This window comes from Malaclemys terrapin, chromosome 12, assembly GCF_027887155.1.
Source record: "Malaclemys terrapin pileata isolate rMalTer1 chromosome 12, rMalTer1.hap1, whole genome shotgun sequence".
NCBI lineage: Eukaryota > Metazoa > Chordata > Testudines > Emydidae > Malaclemys > Malaclemys terrapin.
The window spans coordinates 44,383,583-44,400,248 of record NC_071516.1 but is presented as its reverse complement, the minus strand read 5'-3'; the positions used below and the strand labels follow the sequence as shown (position 1 = coordinate 44,400,248).

Here is a 16,666-nt window from a genome sequence, read left to right as displayed (position 1 = left end):
TGTTTGGGACCCTACGTGTGTTCCGGTTGGAATTAAAAATTGACAATGGAGTCTGGTATTTCCTTTGCTGTGATCTGTTTTATTTACAAGGAATATCCAAAGTCCTCTTTCCCTGAACACAGTTGGAATCAAACAGCAGCAGACAGCAACTCTGTTCAGTGTCCTAAGTCTGCATCTCCAGCAGTCTCTGTGCCCCAAAATCATCTTCTCTTAGCTAAAAGAAGAACAGGAGTACTTGTGGCACCCTCTCTTAGCTGTCTCTCAGGGCCACATTCCTGTGCTTCCAGGTTGTTTCTGCCTGGCTTTTTACTTTGCGTCTTACTTGCTTCTGTCCCCATGTCTCTGTTTGTGTCTGTCCAATCTGAATGCCCCATTACCCCAAGAAAAATATTTGGTGAAAACCTTTCCTCCTGAGTTATCATAATTCCCCCATGTGTACAGGGTTTTACTTCAACTGAGGGGATTCTGGAGTGAGGGTAAAAAAATTTCTGAATTTTATAGACCCTCTACAAATGCTGATCATTTTTATACCTAATCCATTCTTTGGGAGTTTTTATCATCAAAATTCCTAGTTGCAGTGTGTCATTGGGTGGCTTAAAAACTTTCTTTCATCCAACCAGAGAGCAGGAATGGGGCCATGTGTCTTAGGTGGCCAACCTATCACCCTGATGCGTAGCTAGTCAAATTAAGCAGCCCATGACAATAGAACATTGAAATGATTGCGTGAAAAAAATTGAAATTTTGAATGTTTTGTTTCGCGCATTTTGAGCCAGCCCTGACTTTTATTTGTTTTCAGTATTTCCTTTTCTTTTTTCCTCTCTCCACACCACAAATATTTAACTATTTATGATATATTACATGACAGGGCTGCCCAGAGGATTCAGGGGGCCTGGGGCAAAGCAATTTCAGGGGCCTCTTCAATAAAAAAAAATTGCAATACTATACAATAATATATTCTTGTGGGGGCCCCGGCGGGGCCCAGGGCAAATTGCCCCACTTGCTCCCCGCCCCACGGGCAGCCCTGGGAAAAATAAACCTTCCGCATCTCAGCACAAAACCAGTTTTGAGAAACCTTGTAAAGAAGTTATCACTGGTTCTCAGTATCACCTAATGCTAAAAGGCACTAAAGCTCATTAAAAGAGTTGGACAAATATTTTCCATCAAAACTTTTTTTGGATCGAAAACTAAGGGTTTTTAAAACGCAGAAAAAATCACGGACAATGTTTGCTTTCCTTCAAAATTTGTTGTTTTTTTTAATTGAAAAGCTGAAATTAGTCTGCCAAAACCTGAACATGGTTTGGGGTTTCAGAAGTGTGTGGCCAAATATTTGCTGCTTGCTGTGTTTGATTGTTTAAAGAAACAATAAAAAAATTCTGCTTAAAAAATATCCAAAACTTTTAAACCATCTCAGCTTGTGACCAAACGCCTGAGCCCATCCAGTCAGAGATTTGTCCTCGTTTCTGATGCTCTGCTGGCTTCTTTGACTCATATCTGTCTCCATAACTTTGGGTTCATTTAGGTTAGAACATAAGAATGGCCATACTGGGTCAGACCAAAGGTCCATCCAGCCCAGTATCCTCTCTACTGACAATGGCCAATGCCAAGTGCCCCAGAGGGAGTGAACCTAACAGGTAATGACCAAGTGATCTCTCTCCTGCCATCCATCTCCATCCACCCTCTGACAGAGGCTAGAGACACCATTCCTTATCCATCCTGGCTAATGGACATTACTGGACTTAACCTCCATGCATTTATCTGTTTCCTAGAGACTGGTTCCATGGGGTCCCTCACAAACTGGAGACGGTTACCGTGGGTTTGTCTTTAGTATAGCTTATGTACATACTCCATGAACTGAGCATTTGAGCTTGTTCAGAATCTGGGATGAACCTATATTGTGAAATAGCACATGCATGTGAATGGACACAGGGTGCTAAAATTAAATTAACCCAGGGGTTCTCAAACTGGGGGTTGGGACCCCTTAGGGGATCACAAGGTTATTATTGGGGGTTACGAGCTGTCAGCTTCCACCTCAAACCCCGCTTTGCCTCCAGCATTTATAATAGTTTTAAATATATAAAAAAGTGTTTTTAATTTATAAGGGGGTCGCACTCAGAGGTTTGCTCTGTGAAAGGGCTCACCAGTACAAAAGTTTGAGAACCACTGAGTTAACCCTTCTGAAGCCTCGGGGAATGCAGGGTGGGGGGTCTCCCTTGGTAGGGTTGGGAAGGAGGTAGGTGGTGTAGGATATTGCTCTTCTCATGTGATCCCTCCCCCAGTGGCTAATTTTAAATGAAGCTCCCCTCCCCTGACACGACTCTCCCTATGGCACTGAAATTAAATGTAGACTATCATTTGACATTTGAGAAGTGAAAGGGATGGTAGCCCTTAGGCAAAAGCTAACAGCTTGGCTCTTCTGCAAGCCTCTAACTGCTGAATGAGCTTTAGGGTAGGGAAGTCTGTGCCTCCCAAACAGCCTAGCCCTGCCCCCCATCCTACCCCCACCCACTTTCTGCCCCCTGACTGCCCCCCTCAGAATCCCCGACCCATCCTGCTCCTTGTCCCCTCACCGTCTTCCAGAGACCTCCCCCAACCACAACCCCGGGACCCCACCTTCCACCAACCCTCCCTGCTCCCTGTCCCCTGACTGCCCCGACCCCTATGCACACCCACCTCCCCTGCCGAGTCCTGACAGACCCCCGGAACGCCCACAATCCAACCCCCCTGTCATAACTATAAAGGGAAGGGAACAGCCCTCCTGTGTACAATACTATAAAATCCCTCCTGGCCAGAGACTCCAAAATCCTTTTCCCTGTAAAGGGTTAAGAAGCTCAGGTAACCTGGCTGGCATCTGACCCAAAGGACCAATAAGGGGACAAGATACTTTCAAATCTTGGGGGGGGGAGGCTTTTGTTTGTGCTCTTTGTTTTGGTGGGAGTTTGCTCTTGGGACTAAGAGGGACCAGACATCAATCCATGCTCTCCAAATCTTTCTGAACAAGTCTCTCATATTTCATACTTGTAAGTACAGCCATGCAAGGCGTGCTAGTTTTATCTTTGTTTTCTCAACTTGTAAATGCATCTTTTGCTAGAATGTTTACCTCTGTTTGCTGTAACTTTGAACCCAAGGCTAGAGGGGGTCCCCTCTGGGCTCTTTAAGTTTGATTACCCTTTAAAGTTATTTTCCATCCTGATTTTACAGAGATGATTTTTATCTTTTTCTTTAATTAAAAGCCTTCTTTTTAAGAACCTGATTGATTTTTCCTTGTTCTAAGATCCAAGAGGATTGATCCAGACTCACCAGGAATTGGTGGGGGGAAAGAGGGGGAAATAATTAATTCCTCCTTGTTTTAAGACCCAAGGGGTTTTGGGATTAGTGTTCACCAGGGTGTTGACATCACTAGGCATAGCTACCAGGTAACTCGGGGGAGTGGAAGGCCATAAGTGCTGATGAAACTCTCCTGCTCTGGGTCTAAGTGAACCACAGTGACTCCATCTTGTGGACTTTCACCTATCTACATGCTAACAGCCTATGCTGAAACAGAATATGTAATGGTCAGCTTTTTCTAGCAGACAGCTGCAGTTTTGCTTGCACTAACAGAAACGGTAGTGATAATGCGGGGGAAAAGGGGGAGGGAAAGGCCTAGTGCGTGGAGCTTGCAAGGCCAAAGATAAGCATGTGAACGGGAATGTTTCTAACATGCACAATATGTGCCTGCTGTAACTGCTATCGGGTAGGGAGTGGTATGAGGGAGAAACCAGAACAAAAGGCTTACTGAAAACAGCTTGCAATATAAAAGGGAAAACTTGCTTGTATGTGCTGTACTTGATTTGAGACGTGCCTGTCTCCCTGCACCACTTTGAGATCTCAAATAAAATTTGTTTGCTTCTCCACCCTGGTGTGTCTATTGGTGTGGCGCACACTGGGCAACGAACCCCATTGCCCCCTCAGGGCCCTCTAGGCCGGGAACGTGTGGGGCTCGAGGCTGAAATTTAGCCTTGCCCGGATCCCTCCTGGAGGCCGACAGATTACGGCGACGACCGACGACCAGCGCGCACCGGTGACTTCATCGGGGGCCTCGGCTGAGACGTGGTGTGATCGACCCCGGAGGGCACAACAGTGCAACGCGCTTGAGTAGTGGAGAAGCAGTTGGGGGCGATGGTGAGGAACCGGACCCTTGGATAAGGTAGGAACAGTCCAGTGGGGACTTTTTGCCTGCTAGAGTATGGGGGAGGGACAGAGTACAGCTGGCGGGGCACAGTGTATGCCCTTAGAATGCATCCTAGCAAATTGGGATGTGTTTGGGTCAGAGTCGATGCTTAGAAATAAATTGAAAAGATTCTGTACAGTTGACTGGCCTCAATACCAGCTAGAGTGCCAGAAAAGGTGGCCACCGGAAGGATCACTTAATTACAACACAATCCTTCAGTTACTTTTGTTTTGTCAGTGAACAGGTAAATGGAATGAACATTTCTATGCGTATACGTTTATGGTGTTAAGAAATAGGACTGATATTTTGCACAAGTGCCATTTGACTCCGAGAGACTCGGTAGTACCTGCTGCTAACCCCCAGCACCCTCCCACAGTTGTAATGGCAGAATCGGTGTCCCCTTCGGCTCCAGCACCCCCACAGGCTCCAGAGAGTACCCCCTCAGTGGGATTGTATCCGTTGATTACTGAAAATGTGGTAGCCTGTCCAGGAACACAGGATTGTGCAGCCCAGATTGTGCCAGTGTATTCTCATGTACCTTTTAACCCAGTGCACCTAGCCGCCTTTAAGGCAGAAGCAGGGGAATTCTCCACGAATCCAAATTGGTTTATTTCAATCTTTGAAGGGTGTCTAGCAAGCCATAAGCCTGACTGGGATGATTGTAATATACTGATGAGAACCTTGTTGTCTGAGGTGGAGCGGAATCAGGTTATAGCTAAGGCTAAGGAGGAGGCACAGAGAAGGCATGATGAGGACAGAGAAGGCAAGCCCCTGCCTGAGGTCGCTGTCCCTACAGCAGACCCCCAGTGGAATCCGAATGAGGAGAGGGATTTGAGGCTGCTTAACTCCTATAAGGAACTGCTTATGTCTGGCCTCCGGCACTCGGCTGTCAGACATAACAATTGGGCTAAGCCTTACGAGCTAATCCAGGAATCAAAAGAGAGTCCGGTGGCTTTCCTGCAGCGCATTCGGGACACCATGCGGCAGAGTACTTGCGCAGACCCAGATGATCAGGCAACTGAGGCAATTATAAAGGGTATCTTCACCAGCCGTGCGGCCCCTGATGTTAAAAGGAAACTGCAGAAAAAGGAGGATTTAATGGGAATGTCTATGGCTCAGATTTTGGAGACTGCAAATAAGGCTTATACCCTTAGAGAGGGAGAGAAGGAAAAGAGGCAAGTGAAAATGATGGTAGCGGCGGTGCAGGCCGGCGGCAGAGGAAGGTCACAGAAAGGCAAAAGGGGCCGGGGAATGAGAGGTTGTGGACGTGGGCGCCCCGGTTCCCAGGAGAGGTGCCTGGGTTACAACCAGTGTGCCATATGCCGAAAGGAGGGACATTGGAAAAATGAGTGCCCTGAAAGGGAAGGTACCCCTATGATGGCAGCAGAGGATCAAGACTAGGGGTGTCAGGGGAGACGGACCATCCTGCCCCTGGAACCCCGAGTAAAAATGTAGGTGGCAAATTCAGAAATAGACTTTTTAGTAGACTCTGGAGCAGCACGGACTGCCGTAAATCAACCCCTTCAGCTGCCAGTGGCAGACTCCCTCACTGTGGTGGGTGCCACACGGAAAGGAACTAAGTGCCCAGTATATGCCCCAGTGGAATGTGCTTTGGGGAACAAAACTGTATCTCACAAGCTGGTTTACCTCCCCGATTGTCCAACACCTCTACTAGGACGGGACCTGCTTTGTCGTTTAGGTGTCACCCTGCATTTCACTCAAGATGATATAACCCTCACCTTACCCCCTGAGAATGCTTGGATAATGACCCTTGCAGTTGAACCCTCAGCCATGCAAGCCCCAGAGTGGAGCGAGTGGGAGGACCAGGTGTATTCCCTTGTTTGGGCATCAGGGGTCCCAGGGAAGGCAACCCATCAAACCCCTGTTCATATTCAGCTCCTTCCAGTCAATGAATGGGTTAAGACTCTGCACCCCCTGGTTCCAAACCCGTATACACTGCTGGCCTCTACAGGGGGGCAGTATACCCATTTCTCGGTCCTAGATTTAAAAGACGCTTTTTGCACGATTCCAGTCGACACCCAATCTCAGGAGATATTCTCCTTCGAGTAGAAAGACAACAGAAGGGTTAAAAAGCAGCTTTGCTGGACAGTATTGGCCCAGGGATTTAAAAATTCCCCCACTCTGTTCGGCCAGGCTCTGGCCAGAGACTTGGAGGAGTGGAATAATTCGAACAGAGTCCTGCTCCTGCAATATGCAGATGACTTGCTAATTGCTGCTGTGGGTCTGATCCCTTGTCTCAAAGCCACTGTGAGCCTCCTGAACTTTGTTGGATTCCGAGGATACCGGGTAGCTCGAAGCAAGGCTCAAATTGCACTTGCTCACAGGTGTTGTGATATGTTTTGTCCTTTTCCTTTTGCTCACTTGCTGTAAAGTGCTCATATGTAAGATTTGTACCTCCCCCTTCCCAGAGGTTCCTTTATATTCTCTCATTGATGATCCTGACTGCATGGAGCTTAATCGCATTTTGTCTTTAGAGTATGAGAAAACTCTGACAAAGGTTTGTTGAGTGTTCTCAAAGGAGGGATTGTTGGTGTCACTCGGCATAGCTACCAGGTAACTCGGGGGAGTGGAAGGCCAAAAGTGCCGATGAAGCTCTTTTGCTCTGGGCCTATCTGAACCACAGTGACTCCATCTTGAGAACTTTCACCTACTTCTGTGCTAACTACTTACATGCTGAAGCAGAAATGTAAGGGTCAGCTTTTCTAGCAGGCAGCTGTACTTTTGTTCACACTAGCAAAACTTGTAGAGATAAGACGGGGGAAGACTGCTGCACAGGCCTTGCAAGGCCAAGAGATAAGCAGGCGAAGGGAAAGTTTCTAACATGCACGCTGTGTCCCTGCTGTAACTGTTGTCTGGAAGGGAGGGGTAAGGGTGAAACAGAACAAAGGCTTGCACAGAAACTGCTTGGAATATAAAAGGGAAAATGTGTTTGTATTTGTTGCACTTGATTTGAGACATGCTGGTCTCCTAGTGCCATTTCAGAGCTCTGAAAGAAACTTGGCTTGCTTTCTCCCCTCGGTGTCTTTATTGGTGCCAAGCACACTGGGCAACGAGCCCTGTTTGCCATCTCGAGGCCCAATCTGGGCAGGCAACAAGGTGGCCACCCAGGGGGAACAAACACATGGAAAGGCCCATTGAGGACAGGGCAGGCTGCAGTTTCAACAGGGGTTAACAGGTCGAGGTAATGACGAGAATCTCCAATAAACAGTCATTTGGGTTGGGGGCTGCCTGAGGGTAACAAAGGCTGGGGGAGGGGGCTCAGCCCCTCTGCAAAGCAGCCCCTACGTCTGGGCCTCTCCAAAGGACAGAAGTGGTGCAGCTCTGGCCCATGCAGTGATTCCCGGCTCGGCTCAGGGCTCCAGTGTCCTCATCATCTCCCCTATCCAGGGGATGAAGGTGGAGACTCTTGTGTACACTCCAGGGGAGGCGCTCTTTCGGGATCCCCAGGAAACGATGCCCTGAGCTCTTTTCCCACACACCAGGGGGCCCCCAGAGTCTCCCTGCAAAATCAAACAAGCCACAGATGGAGAAGAGTTCAGTGAGTCATTTCCTACTGATGTGCAGCTCAGTGACATCCCCTGGTGCAGCTGGTCTCAGTGTCACCCCACAATGTCCACCCAACTCTCCTTGCACCCCTTGGCCCAGCTGGTTTAAACACCCTACCCACTCCCCTGTCCAGCTGGTCTCTGCCTTCCCCTGAGACAAGACCAGTTCTTTTCCCATTCATTTGTACAACACCAAGCACAGTGGGGCCTGATCCCCTGTGGTCACTCGTAGGCACAACTGCATCCCCAAAAGCCTCATTCATAATAATGATTTATCAAGGGAGCTTGAACCCAAAGGAGATTCACCTGAAAAGAGGCTTTGCCCTTCTTCGGATCCCCCACACACATCATGGTGGAAGCATCATAGTCACAGTAGGTCACATCAGGATTTTTCAGACACACGTCATCCTCCAGCACCTTTAAATTTGCCTCCTGGAGTGTGGTGGCTGGGGCCGATTCACTCTGTCTGCTAGTGCAGCCCCAGCCGGCGACACTGCATTTGGTCCCTGGCTTCACTCTCTTGTTGGTGCGTGGCAGGAGGATGGTTTTCACCCATCTATTCAGCTTCACTGTCTCTACCAGCTGAGTGACAAGAATGATGAACATCAATGTGAGGGTCACACTCACGGACAGACAGACTCACCCTGTTCCCAGCAACTCCCCTTGACCATGTGGTCACTGGGGACAGAGTGATGGGCTGAGGTGGTGCCTGCAGCAATGTGAGGTCACAGGAGGCAGGGTGATGGGCTGGGGGCGGTGCCTGCATCAGTGTGAGGTCACTGGGGGCAGGGTCGCGGGCTGGGGGCGGTGCCTGCATCAGTGTGGTGTCACTAGGGGCGGGGTAATGGACTGGGGGCGGTGCCTGCAGCAGTGTGATGTCACTAGGGCGGGGTGATGGGCTGGGGGTGGTACCCGCAGCAGTGTGATGTCACTGGGGGCGGGGTGATGGGATGGGGGTGGTACCTGCAACAGCATGATGTCATTGTTAGTTGTCTTATTGTCGTATTGTGGGTGGAGGATCTGACGATGCACAGGGATTTCTTGTTGGCTCCGTTCCTCTTTACTGATGTTATGGGCTCCCAACTTGACAGTGATCTCACTGTAAAAGCCAAGCACAACTCATGGGGCATCAGTGTGAGGTATGTGAGCGTATGTGAGGTGGGGGGTGGGCACATGTCGGTCTGATTCACGAACAGTGATATGGACGGGGCAGTGTACCCTGGTGCTATCCCCCTGAGCAGGGCAAGCTCTAGGTTTTTTGCCGCCCCAAGCAAAAAAATTTTTGGCTGCCCCCGACCCCAGCCCTGGGTTCCCCCCGGACGTCAATGCCGCTCAAGCCCTGGGCTCTTCCCCACACCCGCACTGCCTGCCATCCCAGTCCTGGGCTCTCCCCCCGACCCACACCCCCTGCCGCCCCAGCGCTGGGCTCCCCCCAACCCCACCCGCACCCCCTGCCACCCCAAACCTGGGCTTTCCCCCCTACCCCACCCGCACTCCCTGCTGCCCCAGCCCTGGGCTTCCCCCCACCAGTGCTGACTCCGCCCGCTTCCCCCCTTGCCTCCATCCCTGTCCGGCGCTGGCCGGGTCACGATAAACAGCAGGGCTCCAGGGCCGCGCCTCAGCCCAGGGTCCCTCCAGCCGGGGCTCCCACCTCCAGGACCGGCCGGGAGCCGGGACGGCAGAGCCAGGGGACCACCTGGCAGAGGGCTGAGGAGCAGGGGCAGGGCAGCCCCAGAGGGAGCGGAGCCCCGGAGAGCAGGACGTGGGCCCTGCATGGCAGCGCCCTGGGCACCAGTCCCCACTATGGCCCCTCTGCTGCTGCTGCTCCTGGCCACCCTGCCGCAGTCCCTGGGTGGCTCAGGCCACTTCGCCAGCTCCGGCTGCGGCGCTGGGGGGCGGCCGCTCTGCAGCACCTGCAGTCGGCTCCGTGCGCCACGTGGGGCGGCCCCCACCCCGAGTGTCCCACACTCGGAGCCCGCCCGGCCATAAGGTGCGTGCGCTGCTCCCCAATGCGAACCGCAGCAGCCCCAGGACGCCCCTGTGCAGGACGCGCTGCTGCTGCCAGGAATGGCTCTTGGCTCCTATCACCACAAGTGCAAAAAAAAAACGGCTGGCTGGAATGCTGCCCCTGAAAATGTGCCGCCCCAAGCACCTGAGTGCTTTGCTGGTGCCTGGAGCCGGCCCTGCCCCTGAGCTGCTTCACTCCCCCTTGTTCTCCAGGATCATGGGTCTCATCTCCCCTGCACCCCAGAGAACTATCCCTGCCTAGATCCATACGGGGTCTTTGTCCCACTCCCCCAAGCCCAGAGCCCTGCAGAGCTGTCCTGGGGCTGTGATCCCCTCCCTGCCCCGATCTGGGCAATGGGACAGACCCCAGCTGGTGTCACTGGCTGTAGCTCCATTGATTTACCCAGCGCTGGAACTGGACCATGGTTTGCACAGGCCCCTAGAAACTCGCCGACGGCCCCTGAACAGATCAGACCCCTGGGCTCTGCTCTCCCAGCCTGTCCTACTAACTGCTCCTTCCCTGCAACCTAGGATGGTGCCTGAGCTCCCGGCTCCCCCATCACCTGCTAACCCCGACCTGCCCCGACATCCCCAGCACACAGGTGCTTACTCTCCATTGCAGTGAGCGGCCGTCAGCACAAAGTTCTTCGACACTAGGAATCCTCCACATGTTTTTATATACTGTCCGTCTTGTATTTGCAGATAGGCCATGTAGGGTCTGGAGTGGGGCTTGGCATTTATTCCTCCAATGATCTCACCTGAGGAGAGACCAGGTTCATCTAAAGAGCCCCATCATCTCCCTGGGCCGGTCTGGGACCGAGCTCCCCATCCCGAAGGGGAGTCTCCACAACATCATCCCACCCCCTGTGATGCTCTCCCTGGGGGATCCCTGTACCTGGAACCCTGCCTCCTGCTCAGCTCTCCCCCACACTGGACACCCCATGGGGCTGGAGGGGAAATCTAAAGTTCTGATGTCACTGGATGGACAATCGGTGACAAACGCACCACAAGTGTGTCAGTAATTGCCCTGCCTTGAGCTAAGGGCTTTGGGGGCCAACCTCACCCCGGCTTATGCCTCACCACTGGGTGAGGAATGGGACACAGGGTCTGTTGCTCGGTGCTGAGCTGTTCGATGCTGTTGTCGCTGTTTTTGCCCTTCCCAAGCTCTTCCTTACGTGGGCGGTGGGTGACACTGATTAATATCAGTGCTGGGGGAGACAACATGCCCCAATCCCCCCTGACATTCTGTACCCCTGTGTTAAACCCATTACAAGATGGTGATACATTTTGTACAAAGCATGCCTTGTGAGGTCTCTCTCCCCACATATTTCTGCAATCTTACTGGCTGAGTCGCTTTCAGTCAGGATCCATCCCCCATGCTGCTTCTTTTGTACTTCCGGTGTTGTGAGTGTCGTGGTTAGAGAGAAAGGGAGAGGTCATTGCAGGGAGGTTCTGCTCCCCTTCTTATAGGTCTTTCTTCTTTAAGAATCATCTCCAGCTGGGATTGAGAAGATGGAAAGTCTGCGCAGACAGTAATACTGAGCTGTTTCTTTGTCAAGATGTAAATTTTTCACCCACATCTTTCCTGCCCAGGAATGACCACTTAACCAGGTGATAGTCCATTTGACTACATTTACTCCTGGCTGAGGCATTGGCTAGCCATTTGTCTCTGGGGAACTGGTTTGTGGTTGTTCCCCAGACTTGAAACATGTCTGAATAACACCATGCAATAAAATCTTATAACTTTACATGCCACACATATTTTACTGGAACAATAATGATCAGCAAATTATGAGTTTTCAGATGATAACTCACGAGGCATGCTTTGTATAAAATGTATCATAGTCCTGTAAAAGTTGTGAATATATGGGTACAGATTGTCACAGACCCCTAGATATCACCCACTGACCCCAATCCCTGAGACCCCCCTCCCATTCACCCCAATGTCCCAGGGGCCCTAATCCCAGCTGTACTTACCAGCCCAAGCCCCAGGGGACAGGAGAAAGGCCATGGGGAGCAGGAGCAAGCTCTGGGCCTCCATGTTTGGAGTCAGTGCAGGAACGGTGAATCTGCCTCGGGCCTGCAGGCTTTATAGACTCAGCTTGTGGGGGATTGGGGGGAGGCAGGAAACCTCAGGTTCGCCCACACACTCATCTAAATGCAGGGCTCAGGCATCTCAATTTCCAACCACAGCCATCTACACGGGCTGGGGGGAAGGACAGGCCATGCGTCAACCGGGGATCCTGCACAGCTGGCTGGATTCTGCATGTCTGGCTCCCTGCACAGCTGGGTGGAGAATGCACCGCTGGATGGAGAAGACACTGCTGGATACATCTGGGGCTCAAACTCACCTGACTCCATCCTCGCTCAGCTCCCTGCCCGTGTCTCTGTGATGGGGGCTGTGGGTGACAGCGACTGATCTCAAGTGGCTGGTAGGAATGTGGCCCTTTGATCTTTCTCATATTGGTCTAGCTGTGAGCAGGCTGGGTCTGGGCGGACCGCCATTGGCCCTGATCACAGCAACCATGGTGGGAGGGTTTCTGACAAGCCCCCCCACCCTTTGGGGAGTTTGTGATCATGTGAAGGGGATGTGGCTGCATCTGTGATGCCGTACGGCTGGGAGCTATGACTGTGCAGCATCAGATAGGAAATGAAACAGCAGAGCCAGCGATAGAACCCAGGTGTCCTGGCTCCCAACTCTCTCCCCTTCCCCCACTCTAACTGCTAGACCCCAGAACCCTCCCAGAGCCAGGGACAGGGCACAGGAGACTTGGCTCCCAACCCCCTCCTCTTCCCCTTCTCTAACCATTAGACACCACTCCCCTCACATAGCCAGGGATAGAACCAAGGAGCCCAGGGGCTGGCGCCAGTGTTCCCTCTCATTTTCCCCACCCCTCTGAGGAATGAATTTTCATATGTGCACCAGTATGAAGGTGAGGTGGGACACGACTCTATGTGACACATCACCTTCATATTGGTGCACCCAGCAACATTCATGTGGTGAGGGTGGGGCCAAAGCTTTCTGAGTGTGGGAGGGGGCTCAGGCCTGAGGCCGAGGGTTGGGGTGCAAGGGTGTGAGGGCTTCAACTGGGGGTGCAGGCTCTGGGGCGGGGCAGGGGATGAGTGGTTTGGCGTGAAGGATGGTGCTCTGGGGCTACCGTGAGGAGAGAGGACTCCCCCAAGCTCTCTCTTCACAGCATCACCTGGGCAGAGGGGTGGAGGCGCCTCCCTCCACCATGGCAGATCCAGAGATGCGGCCGCAGGAAAGGCGCCTCTACCCCCCCCCCCCCCGGCCCTGGCAGGTTCCAACTGGGGCTGGGTTAGAGCAGGGGGAGGGTCGCAGATGCTGGTGCCCTGGCCGCAGTAGCTCTGGGCATCCCCGGCCCCAGCTGAGTTCAGGCTAGGGTAGGGGCACCCTGGCCTCGGCTGGGTTTGGGTCGTGGCAGAGTTGCAGCCAGGGGAGGGGTACCCCATCAGTGGCAGGTCCAGGCTGGTGCTGGGTTCTGGCCATCCCTCCCTCACTCATGGCAAATTGGAGAACAGGCTAGGTTGGGGCCAAGGGAGAGGCAGCTCTCCCCTGGCTGCGGCATGTTCCCCGGGCAGGTTCCTTGAGCCCCTGCGCAGTGCTAAAAAGACAGCTGCGCGGCTGCATAGCTTACAGGGAACTTAGGGACTCCTGGCTCCCAGCCCTCTGTGACCCCATTGGTGCCAACAAGCAAAGTGTTCACTGTCCTTCACAAGCCTCTCTGGTCTCAGACCAGACAAACGCACTACACCAAAGACATCACTTCCCTGGATGCGAGGGCTTTACTGAAAGCAGGTAACTTGTCAAGCCTCATGCTCACTGCAAGCTGTGCGTATGGATGGCTAATGTCCTTATCCTGGCACCTACAGTTAATTGTCTTCGGGTGACCCTCCAGGGAATCTCATGGCTTGGGGATAGCCATTCATGCAGGAGAGAGCTGGCAGCCCTCCTCCCCCCGTCCCCCACAGCTAGCCAGTGGTGGACTACACGGTGTGACACTGGCAGACCCAGGTAGCTGGCAGTAACTGAGAACTAACAAACTCATAGCTGGAGACCAGACTGTTCACCTGTGTGTTTGTTTCACCCAAAATAGGGATGAGCCTTACAAGAAAATATTTAGTGTTCAGACTCTATCAAATGCTCAGATGTAACTCCCTGCATCGATCTCACGTGCAATCTCTGTGTTCCTACAATTGGCTTTATAACACCAAAATGTTTGGTCTGAACATGAGCACCCAGGCACTGGAATTTTCCCTCCACCCCCAACCCACACATCCAGAAGGACTATCAAAATCAGATGGGCCATCACATTGAAAAGGATTTCTGAATGGACCTCTTGCTAATGGAAAATGCTGCCTGCAAAAAAGTACTGTGGGCTTGGATGCTGAATGAAGTAAATAAAAGGAAGCCACTGGACAATTTTTTAACCAACACAGACTCTTTCCTTGATTGTGTCTTTCTGGGCATCTAGTAAAGTCATCTGCAACAATTCCTATTCCTAGGGGAATTCTGTGCCAAAAAAAAGGTGAAAATAATTAAAATTTCTGCAGACAATACTTTAAAATTATGAAAACTTGTGTATATTTTATTTGTGAAAATAAAACAATATAATCATGCCAGTTTCAATTGTTTTGGTTATTTATTTCAAAATCTCTGTCAGCCAGTATGTCTGTAATAATACAGAGGGGAAAAAAAGATTCTGGTATATTTCTTACTAAGCATATTAATATGGAACTTTTCCCCACAGGAAATACATACTGCACCAGAAGCGCCGCACTTCTGCCTTTTGCCCACAAAAGGCCACTGTGGCAACAGTTTTCAGAGGGGAGCCGGGTTAGTCTGTATCCACAAAAATAACAAGGATTCTGGTGGCACCTTAAAGACTAACAGGTTTACTTGGGCATAACCTTCCGTGGGCAAAAAACCCACTTCTTCAGATGCATGGAGTGAAAATTACAGATACAGGCATAAATATTTATTGGCACATGAAGAGAAGGGAGTTACCTTACAAGTGGAGAACCAATGTTGAAGGCCAATTTAGTTAGAGTGGATGTTGTCCACTCCCAGTAATTGATGAGGAGGAGTCAATATCAAGAGAGGGAAAATTGCTTTTGTAGTGAGCCAACAACTCCCAGTCCCTATTCAAGCCCAAATTGATGGTGTTAAGTTTGCAAATGAATTGTAGCTCAGCAGTTTCTCTTTGAAATCTGTTTTTGAAGTTTTTTTTGTTGAAGTATGGCTCCTTTTCAATCTGTTATTGAATGTCCAGGGAGATTGAAGTGTTCTCCTACTGGCTTTTGAATGTTACCATTCCTGATGTCTGATTTGTGTCCAATTGTCCTTTTACATAGAGACTGTCCGGTTTGACAATGTACATGGCAGAGGGGCATTGCTGGCACATGATGGCATATATCACGTTAGTAGATGGGCAGGTGGACGAGCCCCTGATGGTGTGGCTGGTGTGGTTGAGTCCTATGATGGTGTTGCTAGAGTAGATATGGGGACAGAGTAGGCAATGGGGTTTGTTACAGGGATTGGTGTTTCTGTGGTGTGGTGTGTAGTTGCTGGTGAGTATTTGCTTCAGGTTGTGGGCTGTCTGTAAGTGAGGATTGGCCTGCCTCCCAAGGTCTGGGCAGCGGGGTTGTTTTCCAGGATAGTATGTAGATCACTGATGATGCCCTGGAGAGGTTTTAGCTGGGGGCTGTACGTGTTGGCCAGTGGTGTTCTGTTATTTTCCTTGTTGGGCCTGTCCTGTAGTAGGTGATTTCTGGGTACCCATCTTGCTCTGTCAATCTGTTTCCTCACTTCCCTAGGTGGATATTGTCATTTTAAGAATGCTTGATAGAGATCTTGTAGATGTTTGTCTCTGTCTGAGGGACTGGAGCAAATGCGGTTGTGTCTTAAGGTTTTGCTGTAGACAATGGATCGTCTGATGTGTCCTGCTGAGCTACAATTCATTTGCAAACTTAACACTGTTTGCAACCTCCACTCCCCAGATGCTCTTAACTCTGAGGTTCTCATGCATTAGCATGGCACCGAGATCAGGACACCCATTGTGCCGGGTGCTGCACAGACCCACAATCCCTGCTCCAAAGCATGTGCAATTCAAACAGACACAGGTAGAATCATTTTTCTTAGTTTACAAATGGGGAAACCGAGGCCCAGGGAGACTCTTCCTAAGGGGTTTGGGTGCCCAGTTCCCATCAGCACTCCATGAAACTCCCAGCCCCAGAGACAAGCCAAATGTCCCAACAGGCAGCCTTTGTTGAGCTGGGAAATTCTCCCAAATTTCTTGGGGCCAAGCCCTGTGCCTTAGCCCCGTGGCCGGCCTCCCTGCCTGGGGCAGGGTTTGGCAGTGGGGTCATAAAGGAGCCTGTGGGGGCTGGGCCACTCAACCCCTTGGGCTACTCTGAGAGCCCCAACACACCCAGGAGAGGCTGCACGGTTTGATACAGCCTCCTTGCCCCCATCAAGAGCAGGGGACAGACCTGCCCAAAGCTGCCCCTGCCAGGTGAGGGCCCTGCACCCCATGGGCTCTGCTCCCCCTCCTCCAGCTCACCTGCCTGAGAGCCAGGGGGCAGGAGAAAGGCCACAGGAAGCAGGGTCAGGATCAAGAGCTGCAATGTCAGAGCCATCCAGGCATGGACACGGAGCCTCTGCTAGCCCGTAGGGTTATATGGACCAGACTGGGGAGGGGGACAGGGCCTGGGAATCACAGGGGCATGTACACTCGTCTGGAAATTCCCACCCTGGATGGGCCAGGAGCAGAGACACCCATTGGGGAAGCCTCAGGTCACAGCTCCACCCACATTGGGTGGACGTTGCAAGGTTCCTTCCTTGCTCGGGTGTGCACCAGGCCTG

General features: G+C 51.6%; 1 protein-coding gene across 1 annotated transcript; it reads right to left on the bottom strand.

The window, feature by feature from the left end:
* Positions 1-7,338: 7,338 nt before the first annotated feature.
* LOC128846681 (granzyme H-like) lies at positions 7,339-11,821 on the bottom strand. The gene is made up of 5 exons (XM_054045923.1): positions 11,758-11,821; positions 10,391-10,538; positions 8,737-8,872; positions 8,080-8,355; positions 7,339-7,728 (listed from the first exon to the last, which is right to left on the bottom strand). Exons 1-5 carry the CDS (start codon positions 11,819-11,821, stop codon positions 7,579-7,581), a joined length of 774 nt encoding a protein of 257 aa, XP_053901898.1. The 3' UTR covers positions 7,339-7,578.
* Positions 11,822-16,666: the final 4,845 nt, after the last annotated feature.

What these genes read in the sequence shown, in the direction of transcription:
- LOC128846681 (XM_054045923.1), bottom strand. Translation starts at nt 11,821, where the DNA reads ATGGAGGCCCAGAGCTTGCTCCTGCTCCCCATGGCCTTTCTCCTGTCC. An exon ending in GCCGCTCACTGCAATGGAGA is followed by an intron (nt 8,873 to 10,390) that starts GTAAGCACCTGT and finishes TGGCTTTTACAG; the next exon opens with TGAGATCACTGTCAAGTTGG. An exon ending in AGGGCAAAGCCTCTTTTCAG is followed by an intron (nt 7,729 to 8,079) that starts GTGAATCTCCTT and finishes TTGATTTTGCAG; the next exon opens with GGAGACTCTGGGGGCCCCCT.